General features: G+C 43.9%; 1 protein-coding gene across 1 annotated transcript; it reads right to left on the bottom strand.

Moving 5' to 3' along the window:
* Nucleotides 1–15: 15 nt before the first annotated feature.
* opn8b (opsin 8, group member b) lies at nucleotides 16–23,966 on the bottom strand. Its single transcript, XM_063222353.1, has 4 exons — nucleotides 23,425–23,966; nucleotides 8,197–8,490; nucleotides 6,638–6,966; nucleotides 16–722 (listed from the first exon to the last, which is right to left on the bottom strand). Exons 1-4 carry the CDS (start codon nucleotides 23,492–23,494, stop codon nucleotides 309–311), a joined length of 1,107 nt encoding a protein of 368 aa, XP_063078423.1. The 5' UTR covers nucleotides 23,495–23,966; the 3' UTR covers nucleotides 16–308.
* Between the last annotated feature and the right edge of the window lie 1,416 nt (nucleotides 23,967–25,382).

Here is a 25,382-nt window from a genome sequence, read left to right as displayed (position 1 = left end):
TTTGTGTGTGTGCGTGCGTGTGTGCGTACGTGCGTGCGTGCGTGTGCGCGCGCATGTGTGTGCGCATGTGTGTGTGTACGCGCACGTGTGTGTGAGCGTGTGTTCGTGTGTGCGCACGTGCAAGAGCAAGAGAGAGAGAGAGTGAGAGAGAGAGAGACAGAGTGAAAGAGAGAGACAGAGTGAGAGTAGCATGTATGTGTGCAAATGTGCACATTTGTGTCTGTGTACTCTCTGTGCTGCCAAATCCAGGCTGGTGTTACGATCCCGTCCTAGATCCACCGCTTCGCTCCGAAACGCAAAGCCGTAGCTCACTGACGCTCCGTATTCAGCTGGGTATTCAGCTGGGTCTCCTGCTGTCCCTCCGAGCCTCCGTCTCCGCCAACCGCCTTCCCGTCCGCACAGCCTCCCCGTGGCTGTAGCGGGGGCAGCCTGGGGCTGCAGTACTCAGTCTCTAGGTAGACTGTGTTCCTGGCGCCCTTGGTGTGTCGGCCACTGGCCCCGGGGCACGCGCGGCAGCACAGCTGCTGCACCTGGGCCTTGAAGGTCTTGCTGAAGGCGTAGTAGATGAGGGGGTTGTAGACGGTGGAGGTCTTGGCGAACAGGCAGGGGAGCATGCTGACCAGCGGCGGGATGGAGCCAGATTCGCGGTACACCGACCACAGGCTCACCATGCCATAAGGAGTCCAGCTGGCCAGGAAACCACAGCTGATCAACATGGCAATCTACAGGGGGGCAAGGTGACAAATAATAGTCAGGGTATCTAGTGGCCTACACATAATAAACATCAGAAGACAGTTTAAACATCTTGCACACATCAACACACATACCTGTACAGACAATAAGTGAATCAAACATATTGCCCACGGGAGAGAGAGATGGGGCAGGGCTAAGTCAAGGCCCAGGTCAGATTCGAACCTGGGTCCCCATGAGCAAACAAGCCCATTTCTGGAAGGGTGCCTTAGCGTGCTGCACCACATGACCACTAACATCCATGTTCTATATGCTGCATGCTGAGTCGGATGCCTTCAATGTACACAAAGAGCTTTCCTGGAAGCGGTGTGCAAGCAGGGCAGAGGACTCCATTCATGTTGCCTTGCTGCAGTTCATTCCATTTTATACACTACATATAAAAAAACTTCACAATTATAGTTGACATCAGCAAGTTCACCTGCACGGTCCCAAACCACATCATTAGTTTTTGATGCTATGTGAATCTGACCTTCAAGATGCAAAATACAAAAAAAAACCTGCATTAAAGTTGCATACGCACATGCACTTTTACGCCAACTACACAGCACACCTACACAGCACAAGGGCTGGGTGCTTTTTCAATCACTTCAAAGAAGCCAAGATATCCTGGGGTTTACATGAAAGGTTATCAATGTGAAAGTTCTTTACAACAACGGGATGGGGGAGAGAATCTAATTTCAATATGTGCATGCTACAGTGATTTTTACAGCATATGGCAGTGCACATGACTGTGATTGACTTAAAAAGAACTTGACTGGTTGAGAAGAACACACACACACACACACACACACACACACACACACACACACACACACACACACACACACACACACACACACACACACACACACACACACACACACACACACACACACACACACACACACTCTCTCTCTCTCTCTCTCTCTCTCTCTCTCTCTCTCTCTCTCTCTCCTTTTAGTTTATGGAAAATAGTATGTAAATGCAAGCGCAGTATGGCCTGAAATTGCAGAGTGAGGTGAAAATGATGGTGCTCTTCAAGGCTGTGGCAGGGAGACCGCACCAGTTCCCAATCAACAGTAAATCATTGTGTCCTACATTTTACCCTACTGTGTTTATACGTCCATACCATTAAGCAGACAACAACAACACAGTTCAGAAAGCGTGCCAACAAAAGAGACAGTCATTTTGGGGAAAAAATGCTGCCATATCTATTGCATTATATATACACTGTGTGTTTATGTGCTGCTTATATTTTTTACAGTCATAGTCATAGTACAGTAAATAGGCTACTGCTTCACATCCAATGCTTCATTTTGTCTGTTTTGACTCTATCCAGCTATTCTATTCTATTCTATCTATTACATAGACAGAAATGACAGAAACTCTGTTACACAGAAGAAGCATGCCGAGACCTCCATCAATGCAATTATTAGGCCTATTGTAAGTCTGCTTGCCCTACGCGACGGTATGAATGTTAAATAAAAGATGCGTAGCTCTTTGTGTGGAAGGGAAAGCCACTGTGGAGAGGCCACTCTGCATCCGACTCATCACGATTCACTATTGTATTCTCTCTCAAGGACTCGTTTAGTAGCGCGGACACGACCGTCATTAAGATGCAAATTCTCTGAAAAAGTGAATGTAAATATGCATGTATATATGGCCTACTTTATATAGGCCTATATACAAAAATATGAAGCTGTCTGCTCATGTGCAAATCCTGGCAAATGTATCAATTTGCATGGTCCCAATCAAATGATCCGTTGCCAGTTTCATTTCTTTTTGTTTTCATTTCTCCTCCTTGTCATCTAAATAGTGGGCCGGCCTCTAAGGAAAAAAAAACACAAAAAGCAAAACGAGAAAATGTCTCATATGCAGTGGCGTGCACAGACATTTTGGAAATTACATTGGGAAAAAAATGAGATTAAGGGGCAGGTGTTTCAGCACTACCTTATCCCTATCTGTGCACGCTTATGCTCATATGCCAGATTACCAGGGCAGTCTTGGCAAAGGCATTTGCACTGAACTAAATGTGACAGGATTTCAAAAACAGAGTCACATATTTCTGAGAGCGAAGCAGAGAAAATAACCATTAAAGATGTTTTTCATTTTAGTGCTTTTTCATTTTTGATTTTTTTGTGTGAAACATTTTCAAGATCAGGTCTGAAGAGTACTCAATGCTTCAGAAAACAGTATTGGTACTCACCTTCAGTGAGCTTACATACACTGTGTATGTGATGCGTGTGCATTTTTTCTCTCTTCTTCATTCTTCCTCTTAGCTGAGTGCTTTTTATTTCTATGTCACTTCATGTTTTTTTCCCCTGTAACCCTTGCGGGACAAACCTTGACATTTCATGCGAAGGTGGATGCGCGCAGTGCGCAGTTCGTCCCAGGTGTACTAAACTTTGTATTAGTTTATGCTGCTACTAAGTATTGTACCCGAAACACAATTTCGTTGCCTTTTTGACAATGACAATAAACTCTTGATTGATTGATTTGTACTCAAATGATGGCCTCAAAGGACTATATGGACTCAAGGAACTATATGCCGTTATTCAAATGTACTATGCACTAGTCATGAATGTACCATGTAACCGTCTACTACCCCCCTCCATGCTTTCCTTGCTTTCCCATACAGACATAGACTAATCTAGGTAAGGACATAGACAGTATAGACATAGACAGTACTTATACATGGACTTAAGACAGTATGGACATAGACAGTGCTCATACAGACATTTAAAGTGCAAGACTGGACAACAGAAGACTTGTAGAGGACATACATTAAGAGGTATTGTTGTGCTTTTGTGCTTTTCCTAAAAAGTCCTTTATAGCGTTCTGACATGGTAATAGTAGCATTTTGAAGAAAAATAAATATTAAAAAGGTCTGTCAAGTACACCAGCAGCAGTGTGTGTGTGTGTGTGTGTGTGTGTGTGTGTGTGTGTGTGTGTGTGTGTGTGTGTGTGTGTGTGTGTGTGTGTATGTGTGTGTGTGTGTGTGTGTGTGTGTGTGTGTGTGTATGTGTTTAGTGCAGGTAGAAGGTGCGGTGTGCGTCTGTGTGTGTGTTCGTGTGTGCGTGTGTGTGTGTGTGTGTGTGTGTGTGTGTGTGTGTGTGTGTGTGTGTGTGCGTGTGTGTGTGTGCGTGTGTGCGTGTGTGTGTGTGTGTGTGTGTGTGTATGTGTTTAGTGCAGGTAGAAGGTGCGGTGTGCGTCTGTGTGTGTGTTCGTGTGTCTGTGTGTGTGTGTGTGTGTGTGTGTGCGTGTGTGCGTGTGTGCGTGTGTGTGTGTGTGTGTGTGTGTGTGTGTGTCAGTGTGTGTCAGTGTGTGTATGTTTGGGTTTAGTGCAGAAAGTGCAGTGTGCTTGTGTGTGTGTGTGTGTGTGTGTGTGTGTGTGTGTGTGTGTGTGTGTGTGTGTGTGTGTGTGTGTGTGTGTGTGTGTGTGTGCATGTTTTGAGTTAGTGCAGGTTGAAAGTTCAGTCACAAGTATAGTAGTGCAGGTGGAATGTTCAGTCGCAGATATGGTGGTGGGGGATGGGGGGGGGGTTGTCAGTGGCCTTGCTGGCTAGAGGCTGACAGTGGAGGGAGAGTGGGTTGAGTGTTCAGCATCTTGATCGCTTGGTGCATTGTGCTGCTCACCAGCCTGGTGGTACGGGAACGGAGGCGCCTGTACCTCTTTCCAGAGGGCAGGAGGCTGAACAGTTTGTGTGCAGGGTGGCTTGTGTCTTTGATGATCATCAGTGCTTTCCGGGTGAGGCGTGTGGTGTAAATGTCCTGCAGGGAGGGGAGTGGTACTCCAATGATCTTCTTCGCTGTGTTCACAACACGCTGGAGTGTCTTCCTGTTTTTCTCCGTGCAGCTTCCTCCCCACACTGTGATGCAGTTGGACACGACGCTCTCTATGGTTCCTCTGTAGAATGTTGTCATGATGGAGGGTGTAGCACTTGCCTTCTTTAGTTTGCGCAGGAAGTAGAGACGCTGATGGGCCTTCTTCGCCAGTGATGTAGTGTTGGTGGTCCAAGAGAGGTCGTCGCTGATGTGCACTCCAAGGAACTTGGTGCTGCTCACTCTCTCTCCACAGCATCGCCGTCGATGGTCAGTGGTGGCAGTTGTTTTTGGACCCTTTGGAAGTTGACAACAATCTCCTTGGTCTTGTTGACATTCAGCAGGAGGTTGTTGCCTTTGCACCATCTGGCCAGCAGGTCTACTTCTTCTCTGTAGTGAGTCTCATCGCCCTTGGTGATGAGGCCCACCAGTGTTGTATCATCCGCAAACTTCACTAGATGGTTAGTGCTGTGGGTCGTTGTGCAGTCGTGTGTCAGCAGCGTGAACAGCAGGGGGCTGAGAACACAACCTTGCGGAGACCCCGTGCTCAGGGTCAGGGTGCTTGAGGTGTTGTTCCCTACCCGTACTGCTTGTGGTCTTTGCATCAGGAAGTCCAGCAGTCAGTTGCAGAGGGAGGTGCTGAAACCTAGTTTGTCCAGTTTTCTGATGAGTTGTTGTGGTATTATGGTATTGAATGCTGAACTGAAGTCAATGAACAGCATTCTCACATATGCGTCTTTATTGTCCAAGTGGGTGAGGGCTGGATGGAGGGCAGAGCAGATTGCATCCTCCGTGGATCGCTGTGTCTTGGTGATGTATCAAGAGCCACGGTATCAAAGGTCATGTCTGCATACCACCAAGAAGGATGAACCACAACCCGCCTTCCACAACCAGCTTCCTCTTGCATCCACAGTTAATCCTGTTGGATGTGGTTCATCCTTCTTGGTGGTATGCAGACATTACCTAGGATACCGTGGCTCTTGATAAATCACAAAAACTTGCTGTCTAGGTCAAAGATGCAACAGTTACACGGGCACCAAGAATTTCTCCTTTTTGAACACTGATATATCACCCATAATGTTGTGTGCATTGCAATTTTTTGCGGAAAAACTGTGCTCTTACCCTGCTAATTGAACCTTCACACACGTACTAGTGCAATGTGCAATGAATGAAGATTGGCCAACAGGCTGGTCCACTTGATCCATGAAACTTCCCACACTAAAATGACAGGTGTTTCCATTATTTTGTCTAATCCCTGTATATATCACCATGCCTGCTTAGTACCTGTTTTCTTATGGCTACTAGTCACAAACGTTGTTTGCAAAGTGATCATAGTACTGATGATTTAGATCTATTTACAGAACATTTGCATATGGGTGATTTCAAAGCATCCCGTTTCAAAGCTTCAGAGCTCTCCCGTTTATGATGCTGGCTTTGACCTACCGGTACCATTTTTTTGCTCTATTTAGATTGGCATGTTATAGATGTGTCTCTTATAATCCCCACAGGCAGCATTTTCACTAGCCTCGCGCACCATCCTACGTACTTCCGCCAAGAGACTTGGCTCCGCACTACGTCTGGTACCTGTTTTCTGTGGAGCGATGTTGACCGGTAGGATTTGGCGGGTGTTCTGACAAACGGTCCTACATTGTAATTTTATCCTACGGTAGGATTTTCTGTCAGACATGTCTGTTAAACGGTCCTACATCGCCAGACATGTTTGTTCAACAGCTTATCCTGATTTTTCCGTAAATTTCCTTCCCGCTTCCTGCAATCGCGTCAGATCAAACAACTTCCAGACCATGAATACGAAATGAAATGGTAGTATTATGGGATGGTCAGGACCAGGCTACATTTTCACTATTGGTTATCAAAAATGAATTTTGAGGGTCTCATCTGTAAACCAGTGATGATAGCAGCTGTTAAAAAGAAAGAAAGATAAAACGAAAAGGAGAGCAAGCATTTTTCTTCAGCGAGAGTTCCTCTCCTTTCCTTTCCTTTCCTTTCCTTTCCTCTCCTTTCCTTTTCTTTTCTTTCCTTTCCATACACTCTGTAACAGCATGGAGCGTGTATGTACTGAACTCACCAGTATGAGTCTCCTCTGCATCTTGATGGTGCTGGGCACGTGCTTGCTGTCGATGGCCTTGAGAGTGCTGCGCAGGCGCAGCGCGATGCCCGCGTAGCAGGCGATGATGGTGACGGAGGGCACCGCCAGGTTCATGGAGAACATGGCCAGCACGAAGGAGACGCCGTTGGGCAGCTGCTGCAGGTTGGACCAGGCCAGCGTGCAGGATAGGCCGAACGGCTCCGGGCCGTACGCACCCCAGCCCAGCAGGGGGAAGAGCGCCCAGAGCAGCGCGTACACCCAGATGGAGGCCATCAGAAAGGACACGTTACGCCTCGTCACACGATCCTCTGCAAAACATACAGTAGAACAGGAGAGATGATTCCTTTCTTTCAAAAGATGTTTATTTCCAGGCTTTTGTGCCTTCATTTAGGACAGAGGAAAGAGAGAGAGGAAATGTGTGAGGAGAGAGAGATGGGGAAGGATCAGGACATGTGCACGGGTTTAACTTGAGGCCCTGGATTTACAGGAAGGCACTTTTGGCCCTTGAGCCACTGTGCCCCACCCCTGCCCCACCCCGCCCCCATGACAGCTGATTTTCAGGCACAGATAGAGGAAGATGAAGGAGAACATGTTGCAGGCAAGTATCTTGCTCTAACACACTTTGATGCGGTCAGCCAGGTTCGAACTGGGAACCATACAGATTTCCAAACCAGCACCTCTATCAACTATGCCACCACCACCCTTAATTCTGTATGCATGGAGGTACGGAGGCCCGGGGAGGGTTTGAGGGCTGGTGATTTGGGTCCCCATATTGTATGTTATATTAGGGGGTGGGTGGCAGATTACTTTGTCTCTGGGCCTGGCCAAATCGGTCAGTGGCCCTGCAGAGAGGTCAGACATTGGCATCAAAGGTCTCTACTCACTATTGATCAGTGTCTTACAAGAGTGGACAAAGTCAAGTTACAGATCTGCAAACAAGTAAGCAAGACCAGAGATAATGCAGAGAGCAGAGCAAATAGGGTGCTCATCAAAAGCTGCAACATCATCACACTTGACAACTTCAATGTGTGCACATTAGTCCAGTGATCTGGGTGAACACATGTTGGAGGAGAAATAAAAAGCTGTACCGACGCAGCTTTTGTCTGAAAATGGACCTAGTCTTGAAGGCTTTTGCATCTGGGTTCAAATAATTAGCCATTGTTTGCACATCAATCTTACACTCTCTGTGAGCATTGGTTAATTGGTGCACTCAAGGACTGCATGGAATTATTAGAGGTGCCACTGGATGGACAACCTCAATGTACACACAGTAGTCCTAGACTGCAAAAAATGAAATCTTAGCAAGCTTATTTGTCTAGCTTCAGGTAAAAGTATCATGTCAATCTTATTTGGAAATTACCTAATAACTACTACTTTGAACTATAACTGACTATTTAGACTTGTTGTAGGACATTTGTCCATGGGGCAAGTCATGTTTTCTTGATAAGGTTTTTTTTACTCACAACAGGGTGAAAACAATGTGATCAAGAAAAAATGACTCGCCCCAATGTCCCGCTGTCCGCTCCCCCGTTACTCACTGGGTGACTGGAGGTTGGTGGAGACGATGAAGCGCACCACGGCCATGACGGTGAGCGTGGCCATGCTGGCCACCCCGAAGAAGAAGCCTGCGAAGCCGTAGTAGCGGCACGCCACGTCGCCGCCGATCCAGCCGTGGTTCCAGGCCGCCGCCGCCGCCAGGGGGTACATGCTGACCGCCGCGCCCAGGTCCGTCAACGCCAGGTTGACGCTCAGCAGCTCCGGCGGCTTCATCTGCCTCGAGCGCCTGGCCGCCATGACCAGCACCAGGATGTTCCCTACGGTGGACAGAATGGCTGGCGCCAAAGGAAGGGAAACACAAAACAGAGCGAGTGGTTTACAGACCCCTTTACTCTTTGTAAACAGGGGTGCATTTCTCGAAAGCGTAGTTGTTAGCAGTTAGCAACTTGGGTAGTTGCCAATGGGGAATTGCATTGCAACAATCAAAGTAGCTACCGAAGTTAGCAACTACGCTTTTGAGAAATGCACCCCTGATGTGACGTAATGGGGCTGTGTGCACGCGTTGTTGGAGCAGAATTGACCATGCACCGCACATGTGTAAAGAAACTAGCCAGATGTTCATTTTTTTTTAGATAAGAAAATTGATCGCCACGATAACTTCAGAGGAGAGCATTCCTGATTATGTCCTCGGTCAAGGTATGTTTAATTGCTTGTAACCAGGGATGGAGTTGTAGGGGGATGGGGGTGGATGCCATCCCCCCTATAATGAAAATGGTCTAAAATCATCCCCCTTAATGAACATGGTGAAAAATCATCCCCCTCAAGAATAGGCATCCCTTCTTCACATATTGTGTTAAAATTGCACTTTTAACAATTACATTCTCAAAGTTCTCTCGGGGGAGAAACTCCCGAACCCCCAATATTCACAATCCATCTCTGACCACCCTCCCTGCTCTGATTTTACAACTCCACCACTGCTTGTAACCACAAACATCTCCCATGCTTCTGGAACAGCCTATTCCCTCTCAGAATAGCGTAGCTATTTTTACAACCGTACGCACTTCGGGACGGCATGCCTTCTCTCTTCAAGTTCTGCACTGTCCGTTTGTGTGTGTGTATTTGAGCAAACAATGCATGCGCTGTCAGAGAAGAAACTACCAAAGGGGTCTTTACCAAGGGGGGTGTTCTACAGTAGGCCTATATATTAGCTCTGCCCCAGGGAGGAACCACCTTTCAGAGTTAGTCCGTGGCCCACACTGTTTGCGTGAGTGTATTTGTGCTATAGTAAGTCAATGACATTTTAGTTGATGACACGTCAGGATGGTTCAACCACAGCTATGGACAAAATTATTATTATTATTTTTGTGGATTATCTAAGAAGCACTCATTGCAGTACATTAATTACCAATTACTAAGGTAAAACTTTATAATAATGGATGCAAAAAAGCCTTCTAAAGACTTAGTAAATAATTAACTATTTAAGAACAAAACATTAACAAATGTTTGTAAATGAGTAGTAACTGTTATGTTAATATATTTATTTATCAAACATTTTCTTTTTTGTTGTAAATGAATAAAAAATACTCTAAAGACTTAGTAAATAACTAACTTATGATAAACAAAACATTAACACATGTTTTTATCATTTACAAAATTGCAATAATGCTTTATGAAATATCTACAAATGATATGTTCAAGATTTCACAAACCTTTCAACAGAGTATTTTTTATTCATTTACAACAAAAAAGTAAATGTTTGATAAATAAATATATTAACATAACAGTTACTACTCATTCTTAAATAGTTAATTATTCCTAAGTCTTTATCATGCTTTTTGCATCCGTTATTATAAAGTGTTACCAAAAAATCTATTGTGGTCTCATCTGATTTGAGTGCCTGTCAGCCATGACGAGCACCAGGATGTTTCTCACGATGTAGAGAATGACTGATGCGAGATGGTATAGAGTTAAAGCAGTGTTCATAAAAACAAATACACAAAAACCTACTACTATTATTGCACAGCTCAACATGCTAAACATGCTTGTGTACAATCAGCCATTGAGCAGTTCACACACGCATACGCTCGCACGCACGCACGCTCACACACACACTCGCACAGTCCAGCAGCAATGATTCAAACACAAACAGAGAGGGTGGTTTGTACTGTACATATTATTGTATTGAATTGTATTGTACTATACTGTACTGTACTGTAGTAACTGTACTGTACTGGAGCTTCGTGTTTGGTTGACTAGTAGCTTTAAATTCTGTCAATTTGATTACATTTTCTCTCGTGGCTTTATGTGCCTGGAGCATTTGCTGGCTATGATGAGCACCAAGACGCGGTGGGCAGAATGGCTATACCCTAGGCTAAAAGAAACACAAACATAATGCATGGTTTAATAACGGTGCTCTACTGTGCTGTGGAAGAACTCCTAAGGGTTCTCTTTTTAATCAGTAAGAAGAACCCAACGCTTCCCCACTGTTTCCGACAAATTGCAGAGCACTGCTCTGCCAACGTTCAACTCCACTGTTTTCAATACAAACCCCCCAAAAAACATTTCAATACAAACCTTTCAATACAAACAGCCTGCCAATCAATTGCTACACACAGCAGTCACTACTACAGTCACTGTGGAGGACCCCCTAAAGGTTCTCGGAGGAACCCTTGAGAAAATCACGCACCTATAGGTTCATCAAAGAACCCTTAGGGGATCTCCCACAGTGGCAACTGAGAGCTTTTCAAGGAACCTTTCATTTTTACAGTACATGGTCGTTTACTGGGCGTAGCGAATGTATGATTTGGCATACATAGCCTATAGCCAGTCGTGTCATTTGTATCTATTCAAACAATTCCGGTTCTGTTCATCCTGTACACCACTGACTTCAACTACAACAAGACCTGCCACATGCAAAAGTTCTCAGACAACACCGCCATTGACCCCTTATGGTTTAAAATGAACTCTTTGACCTCTTGCGCACAGAAAATGGAGGTCCTTTGTCCCCAGGGCCATCCAGCTATTCAACATCACACAAAAGGACAGAGAGAGAGAGGTCGTCATAGATGACTAGACTGCATGACTCTTATCCTTCGGCTTTTCTTCACTTGGAATCTACACACTGCACTACGTTACTGTACTGCACAGTTTTTTTACTCTCCAATACACCCAAACAGGACAACCACCTTCTTTTCTATGTGTGTGTGTGTGTGTGTGTGTGTGTGTGTGTGTGTGTGTGTGTGTGTGTGTGTGTGTGTGTGTGTGTGTGTGTGTGTGTGTGTGTGTGTGTGTGTGTGTGTGTGTGTGTGTGTGCGCGTGTGTGTGTGTGTGTGTGTGTGTGCGTGTGTGGAGTGACACAGCAGGCAACTTGTGATACCTCATCTTTTTGCAAGAATATAATGGATATTGCACTATGCACAGTGATTTCTGACACTCCTGGACACTTTGTTGGTCACTTTGTCTTGGGCTGCTGCTATGTGCTGCTCAGCTAAGGCACATGTGATAAATCACTGGAACACTTTCTTCACTTTATATTTTGGTGTGTGTGTATATGTGCGCGTGTGCATGCGTGCGTGTGTGTGTGTGTGTGGGGGGGGGGTGTATGTGGGTGTGTGTGTGTATGTGTGTGTGTGTGTGTGTGTGTGTCGGGGGGGGGGGTATATGTGTGTGTGTGTGTGTGTGTGTGTGTGTGTGTGTGTGTGTATGTGTGTGTGTGTGTGTGTGTGTGTGTGTGTGTGTGTGTGTGTGTGTGTGTGTGTGTGTGTGTGTTTGTGTGTGTGTGTGTGTGTGTGTGTGAGAGAGAGAGAGTGAGTGAGACCTGTCTTATGCTGAATATATGTAAGCGTGAGCTATATATGGTTAATACATGTGTCAGGGTGTGTACAGTGTCTTGTTGTGTTTAATGTCTTCTATATTTATGTAGGGCCTATGTATGTATGCTACTTGACACCTTAATTTCCCCCTGGGATCAATAAATGATACTCTACTCTACTCTACTCTAAACTGCAAGCTTCCGTTTGTCACATAGTACACGTCATCACCTTTCCACCCCTACCCACTCTCTGATTGGCTCCTTAGCTCAGGCACCCCAGGTTGAGAATCACTGCTCAATGGAAGACTTTGACTCCCTAAAAGATTAATGAGTAGTTGAAAGTAACAGTCTTATATAAAGTGTATTTGGTTCTAACATAAGTAATTGATTATCACAACAACGTCGACTATATATTGACAGGCTACTGCATCGACAGTATCCATGTCATTTGGTTGCAGGATCAGGAGAACAACAAACAAGTTCGACAGGCAAAGATGCGTCCACTTGTTGTTTAAAGCGTAGTGATTTGTCTTTCAAGTTTTCAGCTTTAATTCCCTCTCTCGCACTCTCGCTGTGAGCATGGTAACCATCTGCATGTAAGAATGCGTTTCAGACGGACAGACAGACAGACCGATGGACGGACGGACGGACGGATGGACATACCCTCTTATATAGATGCTAGGACGCAAAAAATGCCCCGTGTGGAAGACTTCACTCTTCACTGAAAAAGTCACTACAGTATATTTGGCATTACAGACATACTTTACCAACCCCTGTTACAGTTAGGCCTAATACATCACAAGTGTGTCATTGCCATGTTAGCCACAATACACTTTGATATGGGTAATGTCCGGAGGGTTTGACGTTCTTTTGGATGTTTTAGTATTGATTATTCAAGCCGTCGTAGCCCTCCCTCCGACTTCACCACAGGAAACATAAACAAACCTAGTGGGTGGTAAAACTTCTGTAGCTTTGTGTTTGTTAAGCCCTTTGGGGACCCTGTAATAGACTGGGGACAGTTGACTTTGTTTTGACTTTTAACAAGCTACAACTTTGTTGAATGCGGGTGTGGTTTGTTTGTGTGCTTGTTTGTATGAGTAATCATTTAAAAAGGACACTCTTACAGCATTACAATACTTCCCACTCCAATGTCCACTCAGAGACTCTAGCCATAACATGCATCAAAACAAACCAGATTAAATCTCATTGTAGGTTACCCCTCATCAAACCCTCTGTTGTGTTATGTGTATAATGGGAAAATGGTTAACTGAAACCGTTTTAAAATGGGTTGGTGTCAGTGTTCTTATTTTAAATCAGGCATGGGAAACTTTGATGATAAGGGGGGCTGTATTTTTTCATGGCCACCACGGGAGAGCCATATGACCACGCATCTGACCGGAACTCGCCGAGTTTGAAGTGCAGTTGTTTACTTACTGACTGCAGATGCTGTTTGGAAGGAATAGGAGTGTTTTCTATTGGACAACAGTACAGTGGATTGATTAAGTAGGGTTTTTTTTCCTTTGGTCATTATTATTGCTGTTAAAATTATGTTTTAACCACGGGCCCGCTGAATGAGGAGGCGGGCCCTCGGGCCTCCAGTTGCCCATCCCTGTTTTAAATGAGGGCCAATAAAATAGAGTGAACTTGGCCAGGGGCAGAACTACATATGACTATGAATGAACAAGTGAAATGAAATCACTGGGAGCAGTGCGTGGGCAATTTCTTACTTTATTTTCTGTGGAACTGTTTACCTGGCCACCTGCGGATTTGTTTGGGTGAGCGCCTCGTAGGCTTACTGTGCACTTCAATTTGTACGAATCCCTTGCACTGTGCATACAGAGTTCTGTATTTGTTGGTTGTTTTTAACAGGCAAAAGGGCATTTTGAAAGATACAGGAGAGGGTAGGGGCTCAGGTCTACAGTACATTACATTTCTATGAAATGAATATAACTGCAAAAGTAAATGTTTAGTAAAAACTGTGACGGTAGGGGAAGAAGTGTAGAATGTTTTGCTCATGAATATTTCATTTGTGTATTTGTTTGTGTGTTTAGTTGGTCATTAACAAACAACACTTGAATAAAGATATCACATCTGTAAATTCTCTCATTAAGTTTTTTTTCTACTCCAGGCTTGAACCTCAGTCTACCAATGTAAATATCTACTGCAGCTATACAATTGTTTGCTGTTTGCAGTTTGTTTACCAAAAAGTAGGCCTATTTTGTTTCACACACACACACACACACACGCACACGCACGCACGCACGCACGAACACATGCACGCACGCACGTGCACAGGCACAGGCACAGGCACAGGCACAGGCACAGGCACAGGCACAGGCACACAGACACATATATATACGTGAAGAAGAAAAATTATGCTCAACTATCAAGGCACACTCGTGGTTTAAAATTTTGCACCACTTCTGAAGCCCTCCTCCTTCATTAAAGCCATTAGTGATGCGCACAGATTATAGCCATAACATACGCCTCCGAGCAAACACATTCCAATCATCATGGGTCCACTTGAAAGGTGCCCATGAAAAAACATCTAACAGCAAACCCTGTATTCACTGAAAAGCATTAAATATGAACATTAAAAATGACCCTCTTCAGAGCAGAAAACGCTTTTATCTATTGTGTCAGATGAGAGGGGGAGCAGTGAACTCTGTAACCCCTTATGAAAAATGACCATGGTAAATCATGGTTTTCATGGTTTTTTGAGCATGGTTCGGCACATTTTTTTTTTTTTAAACCATTAAGGTTCAACTATGGTTTGACTATGGTTTACCTATACCCTTACGAAAATTAACCATGGTTTTACTCTGAAAACTAACCATGGTTTACAGTTATTCGTTAAATTACACTTAGCTGATGCTGAACGTGTGTATTGGTGACAGTCCTTAGAGCAATGTTGGGTGGTGCCTTGCTCAAGGGCACTTCAGCCATGGATGGAGGTGTAAGGAGAGGTAAGGGAGGGATTCGAACCTTATGATTAAAATGAGATTTGGAGGCACAGCCGTGGCTGTAACGGCTGGGCACTGCAGTGCTATGTGGGCGACCTGGGCTCCATTCCCAACCCAGATCATTTCCCAATCCTTCCCATCTCCCATTGTCCTGTCTGAAATAATAAAATCCCCAAAAATATAAAAAAGAAAAAAGCAGTTATATATATATATTTATATATAGGCCCTATTAGAAACTCCCCTCAGTCTGTCCTCATCTGACATCTCTCTGCTGCGCTACGTTTTGACCTGCGAGGTCTTTGTCAGGTGTCAGGAGGTGCATTCCAATATATGCGGACTCCCATCCTCCACTTGTGCTTGTGGCCTCGCGTTTTTGCAGACGCCACGCCTCCATGGAGAAAACAATAAAGTTTCCCCGCCTAGCGACAACAATTTTTTGGGGGCTGCTCTTCATTCACCGTCCCAATTGCAAATTAGGAAATAACATTAAAATTGAACTTTTGCAAGATATTGAATTCATTTTCTGTCGTCATCATGAGGTCACAAACAGGCAAGGGAGGACGGCAGTCTGCATATTGGAATCCAATAAGGATGTCAGCTGTCAGCTGACACCTGACAAAGACCTTGCATGTCGAAATTTGCCACACCTCACACTTATTGATTCATCTCCAGTGAGACACAGAAGACAGATACAGCACATGTGCAGGACCAGACATTCTTGGAAATCCTTGCAAAACAACTGGAGGACCTCTGTGGACATCTGTAACCAACAAAACACTGGGTGTATCCTCATATTCTTTCCACAGTACTACAGCTGTATTTGACACAGAATGCGGGTGTGCAGAGCCTGTGATACAACCTTATTTCCACCAAAAATGGTAATGACGAAGCCTTAACCCATTGATGCCTAAGGCACCTGCAAAAAAGGCTGCTGAATGCCTAAGCCCTTTTTAAGAAAAGTCGCCCTCAGCCAATAAAAACCTAAATATCTCAGCCTCTGAAGCAGATAAAAACGTGCAATAAGTTGCATTTACGCTAAGACCCTCATCTTGCAATGTGTTCATTCAGCTCTGTAGTAAAGGGGAATAGAGTTGCCCAGCTGGGACTCAAAGTAAACTGGGGCTCTAACCACTACACCAAAGAGCCAGGCTTGTTGGTGTGACATTCAGAACACAACCACAACCCTAGTGATGGTCACTCCATCACACATGCCAAGATTTTCAATAAAATTGTCTCAAATCTCATGAGCCTGGATGTTGCGTCATGCAGCTCCAGGCACCAGGGCCAATGTTGCGCAACATCCAGCGCAACATCCAGCATCAATGGGTTAAAGGAACCTCATTTCAGGAAGTTGCTTATCTGTGGTTGAGCCATGGTAAAATATGAGAATACATAATATTTTTTCTCTATGTGTTTGAAATGCCTAGTTTGACAGTAGACCTATAGTCATAAATGGAACGCAGCAGTGGAAGTCTATGGTACCAAATAAAACATCATCAAATGTCCTTATAAAGCACTTAAAAATTAATGTAGCCTAAAATTCACCAGAGTGCAAAATGGCTATTTAATGATCACTTGTGGCTTGATGCTTACTTCCAGTGATTGTACAAGTACTAGGCTTTACTGATAAAGGCAATTTAAGTACTGAACACATTGAGAAGAAAAGTATGTACATCCACATGGAAATACTGCAAATGTGTGAAAATAGAAAAGGACTGTTCCTTTAGTCTGAAATGTACGACTTTTGGTATAGTCATAGACTCATGTTGAATCCCATGATGAATCCCATACTACGGCCAAAACAAGCTTTTTACATTAATCAAGAATGATTTAGGCAGTATATGAAAGCTCTTTTACCTTTTTTTAAAGTGTGACTTGGATACTTAAGATTTTTCAGTTCATTATTATTTATGACCAAAGAGCACCTTGTACAGTGCAGCCTACACGTGAAGAATGACGCCACAGCCCTTCAAGCAAACTATTTTGTACGGTCATAGCAATGTTGTTAGTTGCAGTGTTGCAATGATATAGTAGTGCCCTTGCAGTGCTGACAGGCCTGTCTGCACAAAGAGGCTACTGTATTATGATATGGTAGCAACTGTGGAACTCTGACCGGGAACACTTGATTTTGTTCAGCCCAGTAACTCCTTCATTTAACCTATCTCTCTCCCTTTCTGTGATAGCTATATCCTACCTTTGTGGTTTTTTTCTACTTTGAGGACTTCTTCAGATCATCTGGTTTCCAGATCGGGAAACCTCTTGGCGTGTGTGTGTGTCTGTGTCTGTGTGTCTGTGTGTTTATTTGTGTAGCTACTTGACACCTGAATTTCCCCCTGGGGATCAATAAAGTTTCTCTACTCTACTCTACCTTTGCGACTGCCTACTTTGAGGTCTTCTTCAGATCATCTACCCTTTGTTGTGTGTAGTGAATCTGAAGAAGGGTCAAAATGAAGTTCTGCATGGAATAAAACTTTAAAAATAATGTCAAGTGTGCAGACTCCTCGCTTTAAAACTTCTCTGATTCTGTGCCCAATGGTGGCCATGCAGTCACAACTCTAGTCACTCCACTGCACTCCACGCTGCTTTGGGAAGTGTATCCTGTAGGCCAGTGGTTCTTCCAACCTTTTCCCCTTAAAGCAACCCCTTACATGTGCCCAAGACAAGCCGCACACCCCCAACCCAAACTTCTACACACGTATAAGTACTAAAAATGATTCAAGAGATTCATTACAATGATTCCTGCTTGTGACATTTAGAAATAGGCCTACCTTCAATCCCAAACTGGCCTGATGTATACAGTATGTCACAGAAGTGAGCACACTCTTCACTACATTTGTTAGGTGCAGAGAGCCATATGACCACGCATCTGACCGGAACTCGCCGAGTTTGAAGTGCAGTTGTTTACTTACTGACTGCAGATGTTGTTTGGAAGGAATAGGAGTGTTCTCTATTGGCCAATAGTACAGTGGATTGATTAAGTAGGGTTTTTTTTCCCTTTGGTCATTATTATTGCTGTTAAAATTATGTCTTAACCACGGGCCGCGCTGAATGAGGAGGCGGGCCCTCGGGCCTCCAGTTGCCCATCCCTGTTTTAAATGAGGGCCAATATAATACGATAGAGTGAACTTGGCCAGGGGCAGAACTACATATGACTGAATGAACAAGTGAAAGGAAATCACTGGGAGCAGTGCGCAGGCAATTTCTTACTTTATTTTCTGTGGAACTGTTTACCTGGCCACCTGCAGATTTGTTTGGGTGAGTGCCTCGTAGGCTTACTGTGCACTTCAATTTGTACGAATCCCTTGCACTGTGCATACAGAGCTCTGTATTTGTTGGTTGTTTTTAACAGGCAAAATGGCATTTTGAAAGATACAGGAGAGGGTAGGGGCTCAGGTCTACAGTACATTACATTTCTATGAAATGAATATAACTGCAAAAGTAAATGTTTAGTAAAAACTGTGACGGTTAAGGGAAGAACTGTAGAATGTTTGTCTCATGAATATTTCATATTTGTTTATTTGTTTGTGTGTTTAGTTGGTCATAAACAAACAACACTTGAATAAAGATATCACATCTGTAAATTCTCTCATCAAGTTTTTTCCGTTTCTACTCCAGGTTTGAACCTCAGTCTACCAATGTAAATATCTACTGCAGCTATACAATTGTTTGCTGTTTGCAGTTTGTTTACCAAAAAGTAGGCCTATTTTGTTTCACACACACACACACACACACACACGCACACGCACGCACGCACGCACGAACACATGCACGCACGCACGTGCACAGGCACAGGCACAGGCACAGGCACACAGACACATATATACGTGAAGAAGAAAAATCATACTCAACTATCAAGGCACACTCGTGGTTTAAAATTTTGCACCACTTCTGAAGCCCTCCTCCTTCATTAAAGCCATTAGTGATGCACACAGATTACAGCCATAACATACGCCTCAGAGCAAACACATTCCAATCATCATGAGTCCACTTGAAAGGTGCCCATGAAAAAACATCTAACAGCAAACCCTGTATTCACTGAAAAGCATTAAATATGAACATTAAAAATGACCCTCTTCAGAGCAGAGAACGCTTTTATCTATTGTGTCAGATGAGAGGGGGAGCAGTGAACTCTGTAACCCCTTATGAAAAATGACCATGGTAAATCATGGTTTTCATGGTTTTTTGAGCATGGTTCAGCACATTTTTTTTTTTAAACCATTAAGGTTCAACTATGGTTTGACTCTGGTTTAACTATACCCTTACGAAAATTAACCATGGTTTTACTCTGAAAACTAACCATGGTTTACAGTTATTCGTTAAATTACACTTAGCTGATGCTGAACGTGTGTATTGGTGACAGTCCTTAGAGCAATGTTGGGTGGTGCCTTGCTCAAGGGCACTTCAGCCATGGATGGAGGTGTAGGGAGAGGTAAGGGAGGGATTCGAACCTTATGATTAAAATGAGATTTGGAGGCACAGCCGTGGCTGTAACGGCTGGGCACTGCAGTGCTATGTGGGCGACCTGGGCTCCATTCCCAACCCAGATAATTTCCCAATCCTTCCCATCTCCCATTGTCCTGTCTGAAAAATAATAATATATATATATATATATATTTATATATAGGCCCTATTAGAAACTCCCCTCAGTCTGTCCTCATCTGACATCTCTCTGCTGAGCTACGTTTTGACCTGCGAGGTCTTTGTCAGGTGTCAGGATGTCAGGAGGTGCATTCCAATATGCGGACTCCCATCCCCCACTTGTGCTTGTGGCCTCGCTTTTTGCAGACGCCCCACCTCCATGGAGAAAACAATTAAGTTTCCCCGCCTAGCGACAACAATTTTTTGGGGGCTGCTCTTCATTCACCGTCCCAATTGCAAATGAGAAAATGACATTAGAATTGTGCTTTAGTAAGACATTTAATTCATTTTCTGTCGTCAGTGACGTCATCGTGAGGTCACAAGCAGGCAAGGGAGGACGGGAGTCCGCATATTGGAATCCAATAAGGATGTCAGCTGTCAGCTGACACCTGACAAAGACCTTGCAGGTCGACATTTGCCACACCTCACACTTATTGATTCATCTCCAGTGAGACACAGAAGACAGATACAGCACATGTGCAGGACCAGACATTCTTGGAAATCCTTGCAAAACAACTGGAGGACCTCTGTGGACATCTGTAACCAACAAAACACTGGGTGTATCCTCATATTCTTTCCACAGTACTACAGCTGTATTTGACACAGAATGCGGGTGTGCAGAGCCTGTGATACAACCTTATTTCCACCAAAAATGGTAATGACGAAGCCTTAACCCATTGATGCCTAAAGCACCTGCAAAAAGGGCTGCTGAATGCCTAAGCCCTTTTTAAGAAAAGTCGCCCTCAGCCAATAAAAACCTAAATATCTCAGCCTCTGAAGCAGATAAAAACGTGCAATAAGTTGCATTTACGCTAAGACCCTCATCTTGCAATGTGTTCATTCAGCTCTGTAGTAAAGGGGAATAGAGTTGTCCAGCTGGGACTCAAAGTAAACTGGGGCTCTAACCACTACACCAAAGAGCCAGGCTTGTTGGTGTGACATTCAGAACACAACCACAACCCTAGTGATGGTCACTCCATCACACATGCCAAGATTTTCAATAAAATTGTCTCAAATCTCATGAGCCTGGATGTTGCGTCATGCAGCTCCAGGCACCAGGGCCAATGTTGCGCAACATCCAGCGCAACATCCAGCATCAATGGGTTAAAGGAACCTCATTTCAGGAAGTTGCTTATCTGTGGTTGAGCCTTGGTAAAATGTGATAATACATAAGATTTGTTCTCTATGTGTTTGAAATGCCTAGTTTGACGGTAGACCTATAGTCATCAGTGGAACGCAGCAGTGGAAGTCTATGGTACCAAATAAAACATCATCAAATGTCCTTGTAAAGCACTTAAAAATTAATGTAGCCTAAAATTCACCAGAGTGCAAAATAGCTATTTAATGATCACTTGTGGCTTGATGCTTACTTCCAGTGATTGTACAAGTACTAGGCTTTACTGATAAAGGCAATTTAAGTACTGAACACATTGAGAAGAAAAGTATATACATCCATATGGAAATACTGCAAATGTGTGAAAATAGAAAAGGACTGTTCCTTTAGTCTGAAATGTACGACTTTTGGTATAGTCATAGACTCATGTTGAATCCCATGATGAATCCCATACTACGGCCAAAACAAGCTTTTTACATTAATCAAGAATGATTTAGGCAGTATATGAAAGCTCTTTTACCTTTTTTTAAAGCGTGACTTGGATACTTGTGATTTTTTCAGTTCATTATTATTTATGACCAAAGAGCACCTTGTACAGTGCAGCCTACACGTGAAGAATGACGTCACAGCCCTCCAAGCAAACTATTTTGTACGGTCATAGCAATGTTGTTAGTTGCAGTGTTGCAATGATATAGTAGTGCCCTTGCAGTGCTGACAGGCCTGTCTGCACAAAGAGGCTACTGTATTATGATATGGTAGCAACTGTGGAACTCTGACCGGGAACACTTGATTTTGTTCAGCCCAGTAACTCGTTCATTTAACCTATCTCTCTCCCTTTCTGTGATAGCTATATCCTACCTTTGTGGTTTTTTTCTACTTTGAGGACTTCTTCAGATCATCTGGTTTCCAGATCGGGAAACCTCTTGGCGTGTGTGTGTGTCTGTGTCTGTGTGTCTGTGTGTTTATTTGTGTAGCTACTTGACACCTGAATTTCCCCCTGGGGATCAATAAAGTTTCTCTACTCTACTCTACCTTTGCGACTGCCTACTTTGAGGTCTTCTTCAGATCATCTACCCTTTGTTGTGTGTAGTGAATCTGAAGAAGACCTCAATGGTCAAAATGAAGTTCTGCATGGAATAAAACTTTAAAAATAATGTCAAGTGTGCAGACTCCTCCCTTTAAAACTTCTCTGATTCTGTGCCCAATGGTGGCCATGCAGTCACAACTCTAGTCACTCCACTGCACTCCACGCTGCTTTGGGAAGTGTATCCTGTAGGCCAGTGGTTCTTCCAACCTTTTTCCCTTAAAGCACCCCCTTACATGTGCCCAAGACAAGCCGCACACCCCCAACCCAAACTTCTACACATGTATAAGTACTAAAAATGATTCAAGAGATTCATTACAATGATTCCTGCTTGTGACATTTAGCAATAGGCCTACCTTCAATCCCAAACTGGCCTGATTGTTCATACTGTATACAGTATGTCACAGAAGTGAGCACACTCTTCACTACATTTGTTAGGTGCATTTTAAGGCATCATCACCAGTGGCTGAATTTCAAATAATTTTGAGTGAACAAATAAATTGAAGCAGCTATATAAATTGTATGCTGGCTATACTGTTCATTCTGTCAAAGGGGAATTTCTTAAATTTTGTCCCATGATAACATATACTTGCAATTCTGCAGAAATGAGAGGGGTGTACTCACTTCTGTGACATACTACCTGCCTCACACACAGTAGATGGGTCACTTATGGCTGCTCAGCAAACCAGCTCACCTGTGATTCAATTTGCTGAGACTGATTGTGAAGATGCTTGTTAGGGAAAGGGCTCCCACTACCATGACCCCCCCACCCTGTGCACAGAGCAAACTTCAGAGTGATGTATGCAATGGTCTTCTTCATTACAGCGTGCCTCAAAGGATTTGCAGATGACATTGTCTGGGATGCTTTAACACATTTGGATAGAGATATAGAGAGATAGAGAGGCACATGTCCAGAATACACAGGTGTGTCCCTTTCCAACTATGCGCGCGCTCGCGTGTGTGTGTGTGTGTGTGTGTGTGTGTGTGTGTGTGTGTGTGTGTGTGTGTGTGTTTACGCGCGCAAAAATGCACGCGCAAAAACACGCTTTTACGGATTGTTTTGGTTTGGGCATACTCTTAACTCAACTTAAAAATGAATCATTATGTCACTGCAATTGTATACTGACAGCCACTTTAGGGTTAGAGATTGTTTTGGTCTTGGCACATTTTCACATGAAGAGCACAGCGTAATATCCTGAGGGGGAAAAAATACGCGTAAAAAAGTGCGTTATTGCACGAGACGACCAGGCGGCTGATATAACTGGATGGAGAACATGGCAATGGTCACAACAGCAGATGAAAAATTGTGCCAGCTGCAGTACTAGAATACTACAGTTAACTAAATCCCATGTTTAGGTCACGTCAGCGAACTTCAAAACACCGGGCATAATACCCTAGGCTACAATATTTAAGCAAATACTGATACAAAATGTAAACAACGCGTCACAAAATATCCAAAGTCCCGCAAAACAGCCATCACCCTATAGTTTCTTCAATGAAGAACAGAAGGCTACATGAAACTACCCAGCATCGCTCAGCCAACCTGTAGGAGAATTGGAGCTGTGACCTTATAAATACAACAGCATGGGTTACTTTTGCAACATTGTTTTAGTTCCATTTCACATTTTGCAACAACAAAATATTTTAGGATGTACATACCGAGGACAATTAGATAGGCGCCAATTCCAAGGTCCACCGCTTTCGATAATTTTGATGAGTAAATATCCATTTTAGAGAGAGACAGAGAGATAGAGAGAGAGAGATTCAGATGGTGCTCGCTGAGCTATCCAAAATACCCCACGTACTCTCACACATGGCGAGAAGAGAGGGAGAGGAAGAGAGAAGGAAAAAAAGGGAGAGACTTGGAGAAAAAGTTCCCGTAACAGGAATAGGCAGCGATGAACTTCGCAGGTCTATTCCCAACGATGGCGACCGCGTCAAATTAACAGACCGCGTGCACAGAAATGTATGGCACACCAAAGCGTTCTCTCATAAGCTCGGAGGCGCTTCCTCCCTGGTGTCAACAGCATCTGACTCGACGGGGGTACTCCTGTCGGTGGCAGACGTTGAGGAGGGCACTTTCTCCATTCAAGCTGTCCAGATAATTGCTCGTTATCTCAACTGTTTGTTGTCTGCTGCACCAGAAATACCCAAGTCTTGCTCCCGTGCGCTACGCCCCAAACTCAAGAACGGATGCGTAGTGTCCCTCTGAGCGATTATTGGAGAAGCGCCTGTGCTGTGTGCTTATGTTGTGCTATAGGGACCGCCAATCCACAGAGGCGGGTCATGGTGAAAGTTTTGTAAGTGCAAGCTAATATCTCAGGGGGGAGAGAGAGAGAGAGAGAGAGAGAGAGAGAGAGAGAGAGAGAGAGAGAGAGAGAGAGAGAGAGAGAGAGAGAGAGAGACACACACACACACACACACACACACACACACACACACACACACACACACACACACACACACACACACACACACACACACACACACACCAACGACCCACAGATCTACTCAAATGTACCGGTTTTGTTTTCGTTTTTTTGTGTAAAACGTTTTGGCAACACTGTGACTAAGCTTCTGCTTATTTGAATTTGAGTGGGTGGTGCAGATAGGCTACATCAGGGGTCCCCAACCTTTCTGGGTCTGAGGGCTATCAAGGGCTACCCGAGGACTACCAAGGGTTACCCAAGGGCTACTTTTGTTCAAAATCCTCCACTGATATCTTGACATCATTCCCAATTCACACTATGATTGAATGATGATTTGCTTATAGGTTATAAAGAAATAATCTCATATTTAAATGAAGAAAAACACTAACTGTGACTGAAATCTTATAGTCGTCACTATTTATTAAAATCCTTGGAGGGCACCTCGGAAGCTCCTGGAGGGCTACCTGGCGCCCGCGGGCACCACGTTAGTGACACCTGGGCTACATTATAGATTTGGACACCTTCACATTCAATCAATTCTCTTTCTTTTCATGGCTATTTATTAAAGTGTAGATACTCGAAGAGGAGCATGAAATATGTACATGAACACATGTAGAAATATATGCTTAACGAACATATCAAATCTAGCATCCAACAGCGTTGTTGGTCCACTTAAAGGGGACTGAGTGCATCATGGTGGGGGGTGGAGAATGTCTTGCAATAAAAATCTTTATCATGTCTTCACATATGATTACATTTCTCTGATGTCTGAGTGAGTAATCATGGAGATGACGTTATAGCCTGATTATCATCAACTTTCAAATCTCTTCGAGACCTGGTCTGACCAAGAGTGTAACAACTAACATTTCCTAAACGGCATGGTTGACCCGCCTCCCTTGGTTTGCTTCTGGTTGTTTGCTTCCCGACAAAAAATGGGAAGAGATCCCGTTTTTTTTTAGCGCAGATACGATATTTGTACTGCTCCTGGCCTCAGGAGCGCTGGAATAGACTTGGGACCCACAATTTTCCATGGTCATAACATTGTCACAATATTTAGTTGCGCAGTTGGAATCTTCAAATAATTATCAAAAACATATCAATGCATTTGATACGCATCAACATTTGCATTGTATGCTTACATACAACATGTGTTTATTAGAGGAGAGGAGTAGCCTATTAAACATGTGT

This window comes from Engraulis encrasicolus, chromosome 18, assembly GCF_034702125.1.
Source record: "Engraulis encrasicolus isolate BLACKSEA-1 chromosome 18, IST_EnEncr_1.0, whole genome shotgun sequence".
Classification (NCBI taxonomy): Eukaryota; Metazoa; Chordata; class Actinopteri; order Clupeiformes; family Engraulidae; genus Engraulis; species Engraulis encrasicolus.
This window is presented reverse-complemented; position numbering and strand designations above follow the sequence as displayed.

Bases quoted from the DNA above. Each gene is read 5' to 3' on its own strand.
- opn8b (XM_063222353.1), bottom strand. From the start codon at position 23,494: ATGGATATTTACTCATCAAAATTATCGAAAGCGGTGGACCTTGGAATT. The intron at 6,967-8,196 runs GTGAGTAACGGG...TATGTTTTGCAG, and splicing joins CACCAACCTCCAGTCACCCA to AGGATCGTGTGACGAGGCGT. The intron at 723-6,637 runs GTGAGTTCAGTA...GCCCCCCTGTAG, and splicing joins TGCAGAGGAGACTCATACTG to ATTGCCATGTTGATCAGCTG.